General features: G+C 38.1%; 1 protein-coding gene across 1 annotated transcript in view; it reads right to left on the bottom strand.

Annotated features, from left to right (window-relative positions):
* The window catches only part of LOC109931112 (Ral GTPase activating protein catalytic subunit alpha 2), a 313,895-nt gene that overhangs the window by 157,359 nt on the left and 141,556 nt on the right, over positions 1–14,980 (bottom strand). Inside the window, exon 15 of the mRNA XM_048600914.1 lies at positions 8,574–8,701. Within this exon, the coding sequence (XP_048456871.1) occupies positions 8,574–8,701 (128 nt within the window). The remainder of the gene's footprint in view (positions 1–8,573; positions 8,702–14,980) is intronic.

The following is a 14,980-nucleotide window of genomic DNA, read 5'->3' as shown; positions in this document are numbered from 1 at the left end:
CAGTAGGAGAAAATGTTTCATGACATGTGGGTTATCCATTTCACTCTGTGAACGGTTTAATTATTGCAAGATAAACATGGCGCTTAGTATTTCACTACAGGTTCGTGGATTTCTCTGAATTCATGGAACTGATCAGTTTTGACCAGAAGGTGGTTTTCTTCACTAACATTTCAAACACACAAATCAACACAGTCATTTTTTGCATCTACAACAGTTACAAGTAGTATGGGTTTGAACATAAGACACAAGGTTTGTTGCATTCAATGAATGGTTACTCCCATTATGTACTAAGAAAAAAAAAATGAGTAGAAAGATACTTATTACTTTGCTTGCTTGGGCCCCTTTTTTCGAATTCTACGACTCATCACGTACTTAAGATAGTCAAAAATCAATAGGCTAAAATCAGACCCTACCAGCCCTAAATATTGTTCAATCTTAATCATATCCATTACCTGACCATCTCACTTCCCAGGTTGGCTCGTCCTTTGGATATCCTCAATTCTTTTATTGAACATGACAATTAATAGGAAATAAATTCACATTGTTTCTATTCACTGGGATATGGAGAGCAAATTATGCATTGTTTTTTAAAAAATGGGGATTAGTACAGGAAAATGATGTTGAAACAGAAGATCTGCCTGTCATCAAATAGCAGGGCAGATTGAAGGGCCGGCTGGCTTACTTCTTGTTCTTATTTCTAATGTTCTTACATTTACAATTTGCAGAGAAAATGTACAAGATCATTTTTCAATAGCAAGAGAAAATATTTGGAGAAGCTTTCCTTAAATGATTCAAATTCTGTATGTTTCAGTAAATATCAAATTAAATAAACATATTACAAAATGAAAAAATGTTCTGAAAAGTGGTATGATTATAACAGACAATTTCACTAAAATTATGAATAGAATTCCAAATTCAATTAGTTCAGTGAATACAAACTGAAAATCCAGTCCATTACTTTCCTTATATAGACTTCCTGCTGCAGAGGGGGTAGGTAATCTATTGTCCATCCTTCAGTGCTTTGGTTTTGCTTACTGGCTTGCAGTGGGACAACAGTGACCAATTAATGGTGATTAATCTGATGCCTTCTCACCTTATATGTGTAAAGGGTTCTGACATTTAGCCCAACAGCTTATCTCACTCAAATGTGTGAATCAGTCTGTCTTTTTCCATGGCTAGACAACATTTGGTCCATCACAGTACTGCAGCACCTCATTCAGTACTTTTCACACCAGCATAACAGATTTAATGAGTTCTTTCTTCTTGTATATTTCCCTGTCATCGTTTATATAAATAAGTACCCTTGCAACCATTCCTGTACGTGCACGGTGATTTTTATTTGCTGTGGGGTGTTGTAATACTCTAAATTCCCGGTAACAAAAATGTGTTTTCAATGTAGGACATTTAACATTAAATGCACACAGCAAATAGTATATGCAAATTAATGGCAAGTAAATTATTCAGTTAATAGGAAATGATTATTCATATGGAAACAGTATTTGTATTCTACTTTTTCTGTAGAACTGGCTGCAGAATTCCATGCTTCCTGATGGTCAATGCCAAGTGTCGCACCTGCTTTTCTATGATAATAGCTCAGATGCTTGAGTTTGCCACTGGGGATCCAACCTCAATCCTTTGGTTCAGGAACAAAAGGAGGTGCATTCCCTGATGGACCTTGCTTTTGGATGGCAGTGTACAATAAATGCCGCGCAGCAGACTGTGACAGCATGTGGTTGCACTTGTGTCTGCTGTGGGACCTGTAGCAGAAATTTCCAAATGCTATCACCCCTACACCAGCTTCATTCTAATTTTGAACTTTATATTGAGGTAGGAGGAAGAACACACAAAATTTTAACAAGTGAAATATAAACAGATCAGATAAATATGGAATGAAAAACAGATGTTTTCATTTTAATAATTTACATACAAAGTAGGTGAACAGATTGTGACTGTTAAGTTTTTGTAAATAATCAATTTACCAACTACCAATAATTTGAATGACTTAGCACTTGTTTATCTTTTTAATATGGTTTTTGTTAATTAGCAAACTGTGTTATACAACAAAATAAAACAAGTGAAAGAACAATGCCAGATGTCACATTTCAGACAAGAAAATCGTGCCTTAAATGAAGTGTTGGCCAGAACAGGATTTTTTGCAGGAAACTTCATTGAATGCTTTAAACTTCTGAAATATTTTACAAATTTAATTATCCATTTAGATCAAACCTATTGTAAACAGAATATTTCCTTTTCTAAGTAAGTCCTCCATACTAAGTAGATTCAATATAATTCCATTCATTTTAATTCACAAAATACTGAATTAAATAGCACTCAATGCCGAATAAAAGCAAAGTCACTACTCAAACTAGTGTTTTGAATTACCAATAAATTGAAATGTTTCTCCCCACTGCAAAATTACCAATTTTAGAAATGCAAACTTTTCCTGGAGACAGCAGCAGTTGTAAACAACCAGTTTTAATTTTTCTTGTAAATGCAACTTATCAGTGGGAGAATATATCTACTATTTTCACTGTTAACATTATAAACCCAACAGGTAAGATTTTTCTAAAGGTTTTGTGTGCTTTTAGATGACCACAAATGCAAATAGGTCAGTCTAAAATGGTTGACTGCACCTCAATGGGATTCGGATTGTACGCGAAATTTACAGCTGAAAACACTATCTTGCATAAGTAGCTACATGATCCAGTTCCAGTATAAATATCAATGAATAGCCAATTAAAAATGTCCATTTTTGAAAGACACAAATGCACACATACACAAACAGGCCTATTAAAAGTTTCCAAATTTAAAGAGCTGCAAAACGAGAAAATCATCTCGGTTCTTCACAACTTAAATTTAAAAAAAAATCATTGGGATATATGCATTCAAATACATTCAATATTAAGCTTTATCTTTTGTGTAATTCAATGTAACAGGGTATTTACACTTTACCGCAACAAGTTCCAGGCAGAAAGATGTATCGTCTACTTGACCCAAAAGCATTGTGGTGCATATTATTATAATGGATTAGTCAGGACGATTTTCCTTAATATGCTCATTGCAATTGAACAAACAAAATCCTTTCCAAAGCATCTACTTCATATTACTTTTGTTATGATTACACAGGAGCTCAAAGAATGAAAATTCAACATGTAGGAATTAATTTATGCAGACTTATCTGCACTGTGAGCTATTGAACGGGCATAACATTGGAATTACTTTTACAAGAAAATAATATTTAATACATATTTGTCAAATTGATTTGGCTACTGTAAACTTAAATCTGCACCATCCACCTAATGCGTTTTATAAATGCAACCTTTTGGAGTCATGCTTGATTAAAAACAAAAACAGATCTAATTCTCTATAATTTTAACAATGGTAGACACTGTCTTTTTGACCAAATGACTGCAATGCACACCCAAGGCTAAACAAAGAGCAACGAACCTTTAGGTTGCTGTGGCAACATATCCTCTGATATTGTCCTCTACTCAGCTGGAGCATTCAGTGCTAGTAGGCATTGTGCCTTATCAGATTTCTTTTGCAACCTGCTGGCTGCAGAGTGCAATCTTTTTCCTCCTACCTCTCTCCAATTGAGATGCAAATTAATCTTCTCTGCTGATTAAATTCTCCTTAATCTGACTGTCAAGTGCAGATGTAATCGGAGTTTACAGTCGAGCAATAAAAGCTGTCAGAATGAGGGAGTGTTTTGTTCACAGACATATTATGAAAACGGCAAGATTTACTGTATGGATTTTTAAAATTCAACTCCACTGCATCAACAAGTAATGCAACATGCCAAAAAATGTCCTCGGAGGTTATTTAATTGTCTGTGCTCAATTTCTTCCTTAGGATTTGTTTGATATTCAAGGTCTGTGAAGCATGTTGCTCCTTCATATAATTCATTGCATCACAGAAAATAAAGTAGATGTTCAAGAGTATCTCTACTACTGAAATGGTGTTAAAATGGCCTGTATTATTCTATTAACAACTTCAATTTGATAACTAATTCATTATCAAGGAACTGAATTTCAGTCAAACCCAGGAATACACATTACAATAATATAAAAGCAAAATATGCAGATCCTGAAAATCTGAAACTATCACAAAGAATGCTGAAGAAATTCAGCAGATCGGACAGCATTTTCATTTCAAGATGGCAGCAGAGTAGGCAGCATCTGGGCTGAGCACAGGACTCGTCCAGTCCATCTGTTTTTCTTATTTTCTCTTTTATTTCCTCTCTTGTTTTGAGTTTTTTTCAACTTACCTTTTGAAGAGAGATCAGGTCCAGAGCATGGCAGCAGCTGGGGCCTGGAGTGGGACCTTGCTGCTTGGCAAAGAGGTGGCTGGTGTGCTGGGTGGGACTCTAGCACTTGCCAGCATTGCAGCATCATTGACCTCCTGAATGGTCACCGGCGAGGCAGCTGGTGAGACCAGGCGGCAGTCTGTGATGAGACGTGGGACTCTTATCAGTTGGCGGTGACAGCATCATGGAGGAAATCGAGCCCAGCGTGGCAAACAGAAAGACAGCAATCGAGCCCAGCATGGAGGGGGGAGGGACATCAAGCCCTTGTGGGGAGTGTGGACCCTTGTAGGGAAAGCTCAGTGTGGAGCAACTGCAGGCCCATGGCTAAATGGACCATGACTGTACTGTTGAACTTTTGACTTTAGTTCCTACTTTATACTAAGAAGAACTGTAATTTTGAACTTTTATCTTATTTCTTTATTTTTCTACTTTCTAAGATCTTGTACCTAAGTATCTTTGTACCTAAGATGGCGCCAGGAATGGGGACTTTATACACTTTTCACTGCACTCCTGTATCCTTGTACTTGAGTACACGCAACAATAAAACGTAATTCTAAATCATTTGTGGAGACAGAAACAGAGATAATTTTTCCAGTCTGGTATGACTTCTTTTGTTCTGAAGTAAATTCACAGATGCTGCTCGATCTACTGACTTTCTCCAGCATTCTGCTTGTTTAATACACATTACAAGCTATCATAAATAGACATTAATAATTTCAAACATATTTTCAGTTTCAGCCATTCACCTCATTTTCATTACAATTTTTACTCAATTTAGGAAAGATTGCAAGCTATCAAATGCAAGCCCTGCAACATTAGAAGTAGCTTCCAAAATTATACTAGCAGCAACTTGTAGAACATTTGCAGTGAAATTAGTAACCCAACTGCAACAGTATTTCATTAAATTATCATCTCATGTCATTCCGTCTTTTCTGTGCTATATCCATCCCATTCCTTTCATCCCTCTTGCACGATTCCCATTCCATTCCTTCTGCCCATGCCAATCCTCATCCCTCTCATGTCTATTGTATACCTTCCATGCTAAATCCCCCTTCACCCATGCTGTCTAACTCAACATCGCTCATGCTGCTTCCCCCACTTTACTCATGCCATTCTCTCCCTCCTGATACTGAACCCAACCAAATGATCCCTCTTCAGGGTTTGAGTGAAGGTTTGTAGCTGAGGTGCTGGTTGAAAATGTTGATGGGTTCACTGAACTGGGAGATTTGATAGCAGATGTTTCGTCCCCTTACTAGGTGACATCCTCAGTGTGCTTCACAGGAGGCTCCACAGCACCGAGGGTGTCACCTAATAAGGGGACGAAACGTCTGCTATCAAACTTCCCAGTTCAGCGAACACACCGACATTTACATATGATCCGTATCCTAACCTCTATAATCCCTCCAAGCAGGATAACTTTGTTATCAGGCTCCCCTCATCTTCATTCCGGCAAAACATCTGCAGTGAAATTAGTACCTTTATTATTGTTCTACCCCTGTGGGATGACATATTCATAGAATCACAGAATCCCTACAGGGTGGAAAAAGGCCATTTGGCCCAACGAGTCCACGCTGACCCTCCCAAGTGCATCCCACCCAGACACATCCCCCACCTCATCTGTGTAACCCTACATCTCCCATGGCAAAAGCACCTAACCTACACATCCCTGAACACTATGAGTAACTTAGCATGGCCAATCCACCAGAGTCCACATCTTTGGACTGTGGGAGGAAACCGTGGCACGCGGCAGAAACCCACGCAGGCATGGGGAGAACGTGCAAACTCCACAGAGTCACCTGAAGGTGGATTCGAACCCAGGTCTCTGGCACTGTGAGGCAGCAGTGCTAACCACTAAGCCACCATGGGGGGTTGATTAGATATATTGGCCCAAACGTTCTGAACTGGAGAGGTAACAAAGTCTTTCAGAAATGTTCTAGATTATTGAATGACATCTGCCTTGAGTAATGTGAAATTTATATACATCATTCCTAAAGTTTGGATTTCAAAATACTTCTTTGAAGTGTTTTTAAAGAAAAGGACATAGGTCAGACTGTTCTTAAGAATAGTGGCCTCACCTGGTATGCATCAGAGAACAGGTGATCGAGTTCCAAGAACATTGATGGAAAACTGTACTCTGGTGGTTTATGTCAGGTAGAGTACACATTAAAGGCTTTGAACCAATGTTCAGGATTGATTTTAGCTTACAAAGCACAGAGACAAAGTTTTTAGGGCAGTTTGGAGGAGCCCTGACCAGGGTCAGAATATAGCATAGACTCTCGCCTGGAAACGAGATGTTTTAGAGTGGATCAGGGAAGACATAGTTACCTCAGTAGAAAGTTTTACTTTTTGCAACTTCCAGACCAAGTCTGTTTGGTTAGAAATCTGCCGATTATCAAAACTGAGAAAGTCTAAGATTTCAGTTTGGTGAGTATTTCTAGATTATTTTTTTTAAGAGTTCCTAGATTATGTTCAGGAAAATTTTCTGCAGCAGTGTGTGACTGGTCTAACATGAAAGGATGCACTATTGGACCTGGTTCTTGGAAGTAGGTGGGCAAAGCAGATCAAGTATCAATGGAAACATTTAGGAAACAGTGTTCATTGTACTGCCAGAGCTAGGATGATGATGATAGAAAAGGACAATAGGCAACCCAGAGTAAGAATAACTAACATGAGAGCTGACTTCAATGGGGCTCAAAAAGCTAGGCCAGATAAACTGGAGCAAAAGATCGGAGGGAAAAAAACTGTGGTGGAATCATAGGCTATCTTCATAGAAGGGAAGCTTTGGGTACAGTCAAGGTATATTCCTTCAAAAGGAAAAAGGATCTCAAACAAATCTGGAGCTCCTTAGATGAAAAAGATATCGAAATTAAAATAAGTGTCTATAGACAGTTATCAGGTAGGAAATACAATGTGAGTGGTCTGGGTGTCTGGAATGCACTGCCTGGATTTGTGTTGGAGGCAAGCTCAATTGAGGCATTCAAGAGGACATTAGAAATTATTTGAAATCGAAAGAATGTGCAAGGACATGGGGAAAAGGCAAGAGAAAGGCATAAATCACAATGCTTGGTTTATAGCTAGTGTCAATATGATGGACTGAATAGACTCCTTCTATGCTGTAACACCGCGAATTCTACGGAACTTCACTGTTCACAGGACAGAAACTGTGGCAAGCTTGTTAAGTAGAACTTAAATATTTTCTATAGAGGGAAAAACTACTTTGTATTTCAATTGCAATAACTGGATGTTGTAGCCAAGAGGTTGAAACTTGGTTTTGCTGGCTGATTTATGATTTGCTAAACTGTTTTTTTTTCTGAAGAGTTTTTTGTTTTCTATTCAGATGTTAAAGAAACCCTGTGGTATCATGTGACTATGCTTCAGTGACTGACTAATACATTCACCAATTTTTAAAAAAAAATCATATATCAAGCTGGGTTTCTCGAGGATCTGAACTGTCCAGTAATACTATCCCCTGGGATCACAACACTAATGTCTAACCACAAGTCTGCAAACTAGAAAACACCACAGAAATAAGTATTACCTGAGGCATAAAATGGTGATCAAAACCTTACAAAGCGGAAACAAAAATTGTTTTACTTATCTAAATCCTGTATCTTCCATGTTTCTGTCCTGACATTCCGCATTAAAACGTCGCTGATGTCATCTAGAGTCTGCTCACAAAATTCCGGATAACTGGAGCTTCCAAACAACAGGTTTGTGGATTGAAATGGTTATAACACATTTTAAAACTTGATTGTAACATTTGGATACTAAGAATATATGGGCATTAAAATGCTGGTCTAGCCAGCAATATTCACGTCCCATGAATGACGAAAAAATTATATATCAAGCCATTGCCTACCATATCAAAAGACTACAGACAGACAAAGACAAAACACAATACCGAGAAAACATTCTCTCTGCCAATGTTGTAATATAAAGAGCATTGCTTTATCATTGCCAAAAAAATGAACTATCCACAAAACACTGAACAATACAATAGATTATGACAATGGTATCTCGACATTTAAGATTTAAATGTTCAAGAAGATGATGTCAAAATCAATGAGAATTGTGATGTCCAAATGATAAAATGATTTAAGTCCAATTTGGCCACCCAAAGCACAATAAAGAATGAGTGAGCACCACATCAATGGCTGTCATTCCAAAAGGAACACGTCATTACTTATCAGAAAAGTGAACTAAGTTAGTTTATGGAAATAAAACAAAATTTTCATCAAGGCCGTACTGTATTGGAAGAAAAGGATACAAGCTCTGGTAGAGGGGTATAAGTGACTTCACAGCTCGACTGGCATTGATGCCTGTGGCACGAACAAGACTTGGCAGAAGTTTTTCATTCACAATGGCTCCATCAAAAAGAGGACCAAAAAATGGGACCTGAAACACATTAGGCATTTGTACAGTTATGACACTATATGTAGTTCAATACTCACATCAAGTGAGTTAAGTTAATTGCTGACTGCAACATGTACAACTTCTAACATTCATCAGATTTGTGTTCTGTGAAAATGTACAAAAGCAAACAGAAGCCAGGAAAGGACCAATTGTCTCATTAAGCTAATTCATTCTATATATAATCTACCTATAGGTCATACTAGTACATTAATAATGGTTGTTGAAATCTATCATATACATGATAGCAAGAGTTTTAAACCATCAAATGTATGTGTTATGGCTGAACCTACTGCACAATTACCTGTTACTGCTTTTATAAAGGCCAAATTTGTGTTGTTATTAGCATATTTAAATTAGGCTCCCAGCAGTGAAAGGATGGCAGGGATAATCTGATTTCTGACAAGAAACATTACCAAAATTGTTTGAGAGTCAGGAGGAGGCAGGAAGGTTCCTCCAGTCATCTTCATATCTTAATCCATACATACATACACACACACTTATATCTGCCATTCGCTTTACCCCTCACCTTGACCCTCTTCCAGCACTTGAATTGTCTTCTTGTCCTTCACTCTCTCAGTATGTTCAAATGCAAAGATGACAATGCATCATTGTTACCCAAATCCCCAGTACAGCCACTGCTGTCCAATCAGTAACTCCCTTCCAGCCATTTGTCCTACTATTCAAAGCAAGGAATTTATGAACGATAACTAATTGTTGTATCTCCAAAGACTAAGGCTGCACATTAGAATTGCTCACCAGCAGGTTTGAAGGTGGGGTGCGGGCACTTAAGATCCAGTGGGAAGCCTTCTGGCTGCCTTAGGGCTCACCCCTGACATGTCTGAAACTTTTATGGCAGGTAGAGTAGGCATCACGACCATTAGTAAAGGTTCATACCAACTCACATAAGGAGGCATTATTACAAGTGACCAAATACTCAAAGTGGTAGATTTTAAAAGGTTTCACAGAATCTCTATAGTGTGGAAACTGGCCCTTCGGCCCAACAAGTCCTTACCAACACATCCCCCTATAACCCACCTAATCTCCACATCCCTGAACACCACAGGCAGTTTAGCATGGCCAATCCACCTAGCCTGCATATCTTTGGACTGTTGGAGGAAACTGGAGCACCCGGAGGAAACCCATGCAGACACTGGGAGAATGTCCAAACTCCACACACAGTCGCCCAATGGTGGAATCGAACCCGGGTCCCCGACGCAGTGAAACAGCAGTGCTAACCACTGAGCCACTGTGCCGTTTCGACCTCTCTCTTAGCCATCTAAGCCTCATCTTCAGGGCCTCATTCATCTTTCTCATTCTCCCTCAACCTCTGCTTGTTCACTCTCTCAGCTTATTCAGCAGCTCCGTGAGATCCTTGACCTTTGCACTAAAAATGCAACATGCCATCTTGGAGTCACATTTGGAGGTGCAGAAGTGCCCATCTGTTCTTCTCAGTATTCAATAGTAAGAATACTTCTCTTCCATTCTTCCTCCTCTGCTTGTTCAGCTAAGCCATCCATGGTGCCGTAGACTTAGCTCTGCCTGCATTCCTCAAAGGAACCACTATTTTTACTAATTTTCAGAACAGTTCATTTTGGAAGTGATGACTAGAATCCATTGCTGTCTTAGATGCTAATCCTAAAGCTCAACATAGTAGCATTATTCCAGCTTCAGTACTCCAAATTCTGCCTGAATCTTTCTCACATTCCTACAATCTTAATATGTCCCTGCGGTCTCATTAAAATTGTGGGAATTTACATGAAAAGGGACCAGCAGGATCATATTATAATTAACCAAAAAGATTAATGGTAATTTCCTGGGATCAGGATCTGGTCATTCAACATCCCCTCAACACCCCCACTCAACCCTATTCAGTCATGATCTAATCCAGTGGTATATTGCATTTTAACTTCATCTGCCTGCCTTACTACAACAACTATCAACCCTCATGTTTTTAAATCCAAGTTTTTAAATTTTCATTTCAATGATCTAGCCTCAATAGTATTTTGGGGTGCGATATTCCAGATTTTAAGTACCAGGTGTATAAAGAAATGTTTTCTAATATGATGCATATGAACAAATGGTGGTGAATGAATGACGCACAATCGTTTAATATATTTAAGGCTGGGATTGATGCACTTTTAGTCTTTCAGGGAAATTGAGGGATATGGACACTGGGCAGGATTGATGCTCAAGTTCAACCATGATTGTGCTGAGTGATAGAGCATGCTCAATAGAACATATGATCTGCAGTTATTCTTGCTTCCATCTTATTTGATGTGTGACAACACCCAACAGCTTGGCTCTAATTTGACGTCCACTTTTTCTGGATTTCCCCCAGAGAAAATAATTTCTATCAATAGTATCAATTCCTTTAATCATCTTAAATATCTCAATTAGATATTCCTTTAATCTTCTATACTCAAGTGAATGCAATCCCAGTCAATGAAATCTGTTCTCATAATTTAATCCCTTCTTCCAAGCATCATTCTGATCAATCAATGCTACATTCAAAGCTCATCTATCCTTCCTGATATGCAGTGCCCAAAACTGAGTGCAGTACTCTGCATAACAACAGCTTTCCTAGCATTTTGCATTCAGTCACTTCCATTAGCCTTTTGAATAAATTTTGTGGCTACCTCGTAATGATTTCTGTCCTTGAAGCTCTAAATGTCTGTCCTAGCTTCATGCCATTTGGTAAATAATCTGATCTACCTTTCTTCGGTGTAAAATGAAAGACATCACATATTTCTGCTTTCAATACCATTTGCCACTGTTTTCTCTATTAACATAAGCAACTGAATCCTTTTACACCTTTCAAATTCCATCTATACTCTTTCAGCACCAATTAAATTGGTGTCATCAGCAAATTTGGATATATGGCTCCCTGTTCCTTTATTCAAGTCATTTATAAATATCCTGAAAAACTGAGATCCCAATACTGATCCTCAGGGAACACAATAAGCACAGCCTGTCAGTCGGGAGCATATAGGAATTATCCCTCTGTTTGAAATCTCCCAACCCATTTCCTATCTTCCTCCTGGTCTCAATTTTGTCTAGTCCCTCACGTGGAACCTTTCCAAATATTTTCAAGATAATGTTCATAAACACTCATTTATTTACTACATTAGTTACCTTTCAAAAAAGATTGTTAGGTTTGTTTGACATGGCTTACCCATTCAAATCCATGCTGGCTCTTTATGTTTCATTCATATTTACCCAAGTATTCAGACTTTCCACTCTAAAAACAGATTCTAATAACATGTCCACACCTGATGCAAAATTAATAGGCATACATTTTCATCTATTTCTTTTATCTTAGTTGTAGCCTAGTGACAAGCAATTTCCCAATCAAAAGTGGGCAATTCTTGAATTGGAGTTTTGAAAGGCATGACTGAAGCATTAGAATTTCCTTTCCTACTTCTTTTAATAGCCTAGGATGGCATCCATTAGATAGAGAGAATTTTATTCCCTTTATTCTCTGTGGACTTGGCTCTCCAATGTACGCTTGCTTGGTCTCCACTCACCCTTTGCAAACTTGAAGGAAACGAAAACACTATTTGCTTGTGTCCTACTCGGATTGTGTATCACTCATGTTCACTAACCTAAACTGGTCCCAAGGCAAGTACGCCTTGATTTTAACGTTCTTATCCTTGTTTTCAAATTCCTCCCTGGTCTTGCCTGTATCTGTCTGTAATCTCCTCCAGTTTCAACATTGGGATATCTAAATTCATTTTTTTCTGGTCTCTTCCGAATTTAAATCACCCACTATGGGATTTCATCTCCAAACCTTTCTGCCTGTCTACTTTCTTCCTTTAAGGCACTCCTTAAAACCTATCCCGCTTATTTAGCTTTCGGCCATCCGAGATAATATCATATCTTGTGGGGCTTGGTGTCACATTTTGTTTTATAACGGTCCTGTGAAATACCTTGAGACTAATAATGCTAAAGGTGCTAGATGCTAAATCACTGGATAGTATTTTTAATTTTTCTAATGCCTTTTGGTTTAGAGTAAAGTTTAAACCCCTCCTTAAAGTGTACTTGTACATTTCTCCACCACTTTATCCTACTGCCCTAACTTTAAAATACAGTGTCACTTGCTTTTGTCTTTAAGGGGCCCACTTACCTCTTAGCCATCCTCTTTCTCTGAATATACCTGCAAAAAACCTCCAAGTATTGTCCTTGCTATTTTTCATAATATTTTCATGTACTTCCTTTACCAGCTCATACTAATTTTTTTTCACCAGTGCAATCGAAAAACCTTTTACTTTGCATTTTATATTGCCATTCACTAATGAAAATTCTTCTTTGCGGTATTTTGGTACTATGATATGGAGGTGCCGGTGCTGGACAAAGTCAGAAATCACACAACACCAGGTTATAGTCCAACAGGTTTATTTGAAAACACAAGCTTTCAGAGTCTTTCTCCTCCTTCAGGTGTTAGAGGGACAGGTAGTATCAGACACAGAATTTACAAGCAAAAGATCAAAGGGTCACACCACTGAAGAGGATGTATTAAACAAACCTATGATGCTGTTAAATCTTTAATCAGTTAGAAGGTTTTAATTGATTAATACCAGAATTCCTTTGAAGTCACTGTCCTGAGAAAACTAAAGGTTTTATCAGTGTAAAGAGGTGACATCTTAGGTCAGACAATGCATATTAGGTATGAGGCCTTGTTAGAATCTGTTTGTGTTTTGTTTTGGAGTCAGATTGGTTTTATTTCTAAAGTAGGAATTTATAAAATGCCACATTGACTGACTATCTATAAATTGTGCTTTTTGAACAAAATAGAATGCATCTGCAAATACACATTCACCGCATAGATTGATGAGTTTGTGTCTCTCTCTCAGGTTTGTTTAATACATCCTCATCATTGGTGTGTTCCTTTGATCTTTTACTTATAAATTCTGTGTCTGATACTACCTCTCTCACTAACACCTGAATGAGGAGTAAGACTCTGAAAGCTTGTGTTTTCAAATAAACCTGTTGGACTATAACCTGGTGTTGTGAGATTTCTGACTTTGTCCACCCTGGTCCAGCACCGGCCCCTCCACATCATAGTACCACAATACCACAATGAAGAAGATTTCTGTGATTTCTGACCTTGTGGTACTACGGCAGCCTCCACTCTAGAATGAATGTATAGCCAGAGACTGCTTCTTGAGTACCTGGTCAGAACTTGAAGAACATATTTAAGTTGACGTGTTTAATAGCTGTATGTAACTTTCTTAATCTGAAAGAGAATTCAGAAATCCCTTAAAGGAGTTTGTGCCACACTGCCTGAGCTTGACTCTACAAGGAGCAAACTTTCACTGCAATGTTAAACTAGCTTCATGAATACTCAGTCAGATGTGATAAGCCTTTCCAATAAAAATTGCTTAGAAACTCCAAAGACTCGTATTTGTACTCTCAGTGCATTTAAAAGTTTAATTGCTGGGAAAAGAACTCCGCAAATCTGTAAACTTTCTCGTGGGTGGAAGAAATCCAATCTGATCAAGACAATATGAATGAGATATTGTTTGATACCGGAGCTTCAGAATAGTAGCAGCAGTATAAAATGCACTCTCAGTCTCGATGATTCTAAAACAAATTGTGTTCATGCCATAATTTTGCAATGCTTTTCTTGATTTCCTTCAATCACAGCTATATTCCAACATGAGTGAGCTACGCTGTTTTAACTGAAAAATTTCCTGGAGTATAAGATGAAAAAAAAACAACTAACGTAGCAGACAAAATGTCAAGGTACCAAAAAATCTTTTTACATGCATTTTATAACACAAAGGCGTAAGCGCAGATTTCACTGTCTGCACGATTGCTGGTAAGATCTGACAGAGGAAGCAAAGTGACAGAAATATTTTCCAAAGAAGCAGTAAATGGCGCAACAGTTGTTTAATTTGGCATAACTAATATAAAGCTCCAGTGCAACAAAATGAATGTAATGCAAGGAGAGGCTACCAACAATCATCAGTATTTGAAGCCACAAAATTTTCCATCTAGACACGGATGCTCAGGAAACAAATAAATGTCACCTATATTCTGCTATCTTGCAATTACTATCGGATGACTGCGACAGTCATTGAATAAGCAGACAAAAGGAATTAACAAAAAATTTTACCCAGGGAATTTCTCTAATTAGAGTTGGCAACACATTTCAACAGGAATTCAAGACAACAAGGTGCAGAGCTGGATGAACACAGCAGGCCAAGCAGCATCATAGGAGCAGAAAGGCTGACGTTTTGGGCCTCGACCCTTCATCAGAAA

This window comes from Rhincodon typus, chromosome 9 (assembly GCF_021869965.1).
Source record: "Rhincodon typus isolate 14 chromosome 9, sRhiTyp1.1, whole genome shotgun sequence".
In the NCBI taxonomy this organism is placed as follows: domain Eukaryota; kingdom Metazoa; phylum Chordata; class Chondrichthyes; order Orectolobiformes; family Rhincodontidae; genus Rhincodon; species Rhincodon typus.
Note: the sequence above shows the minus strand (reverse complement) of the source record. Positions and strands in the feature narration are given on the sequence as shown.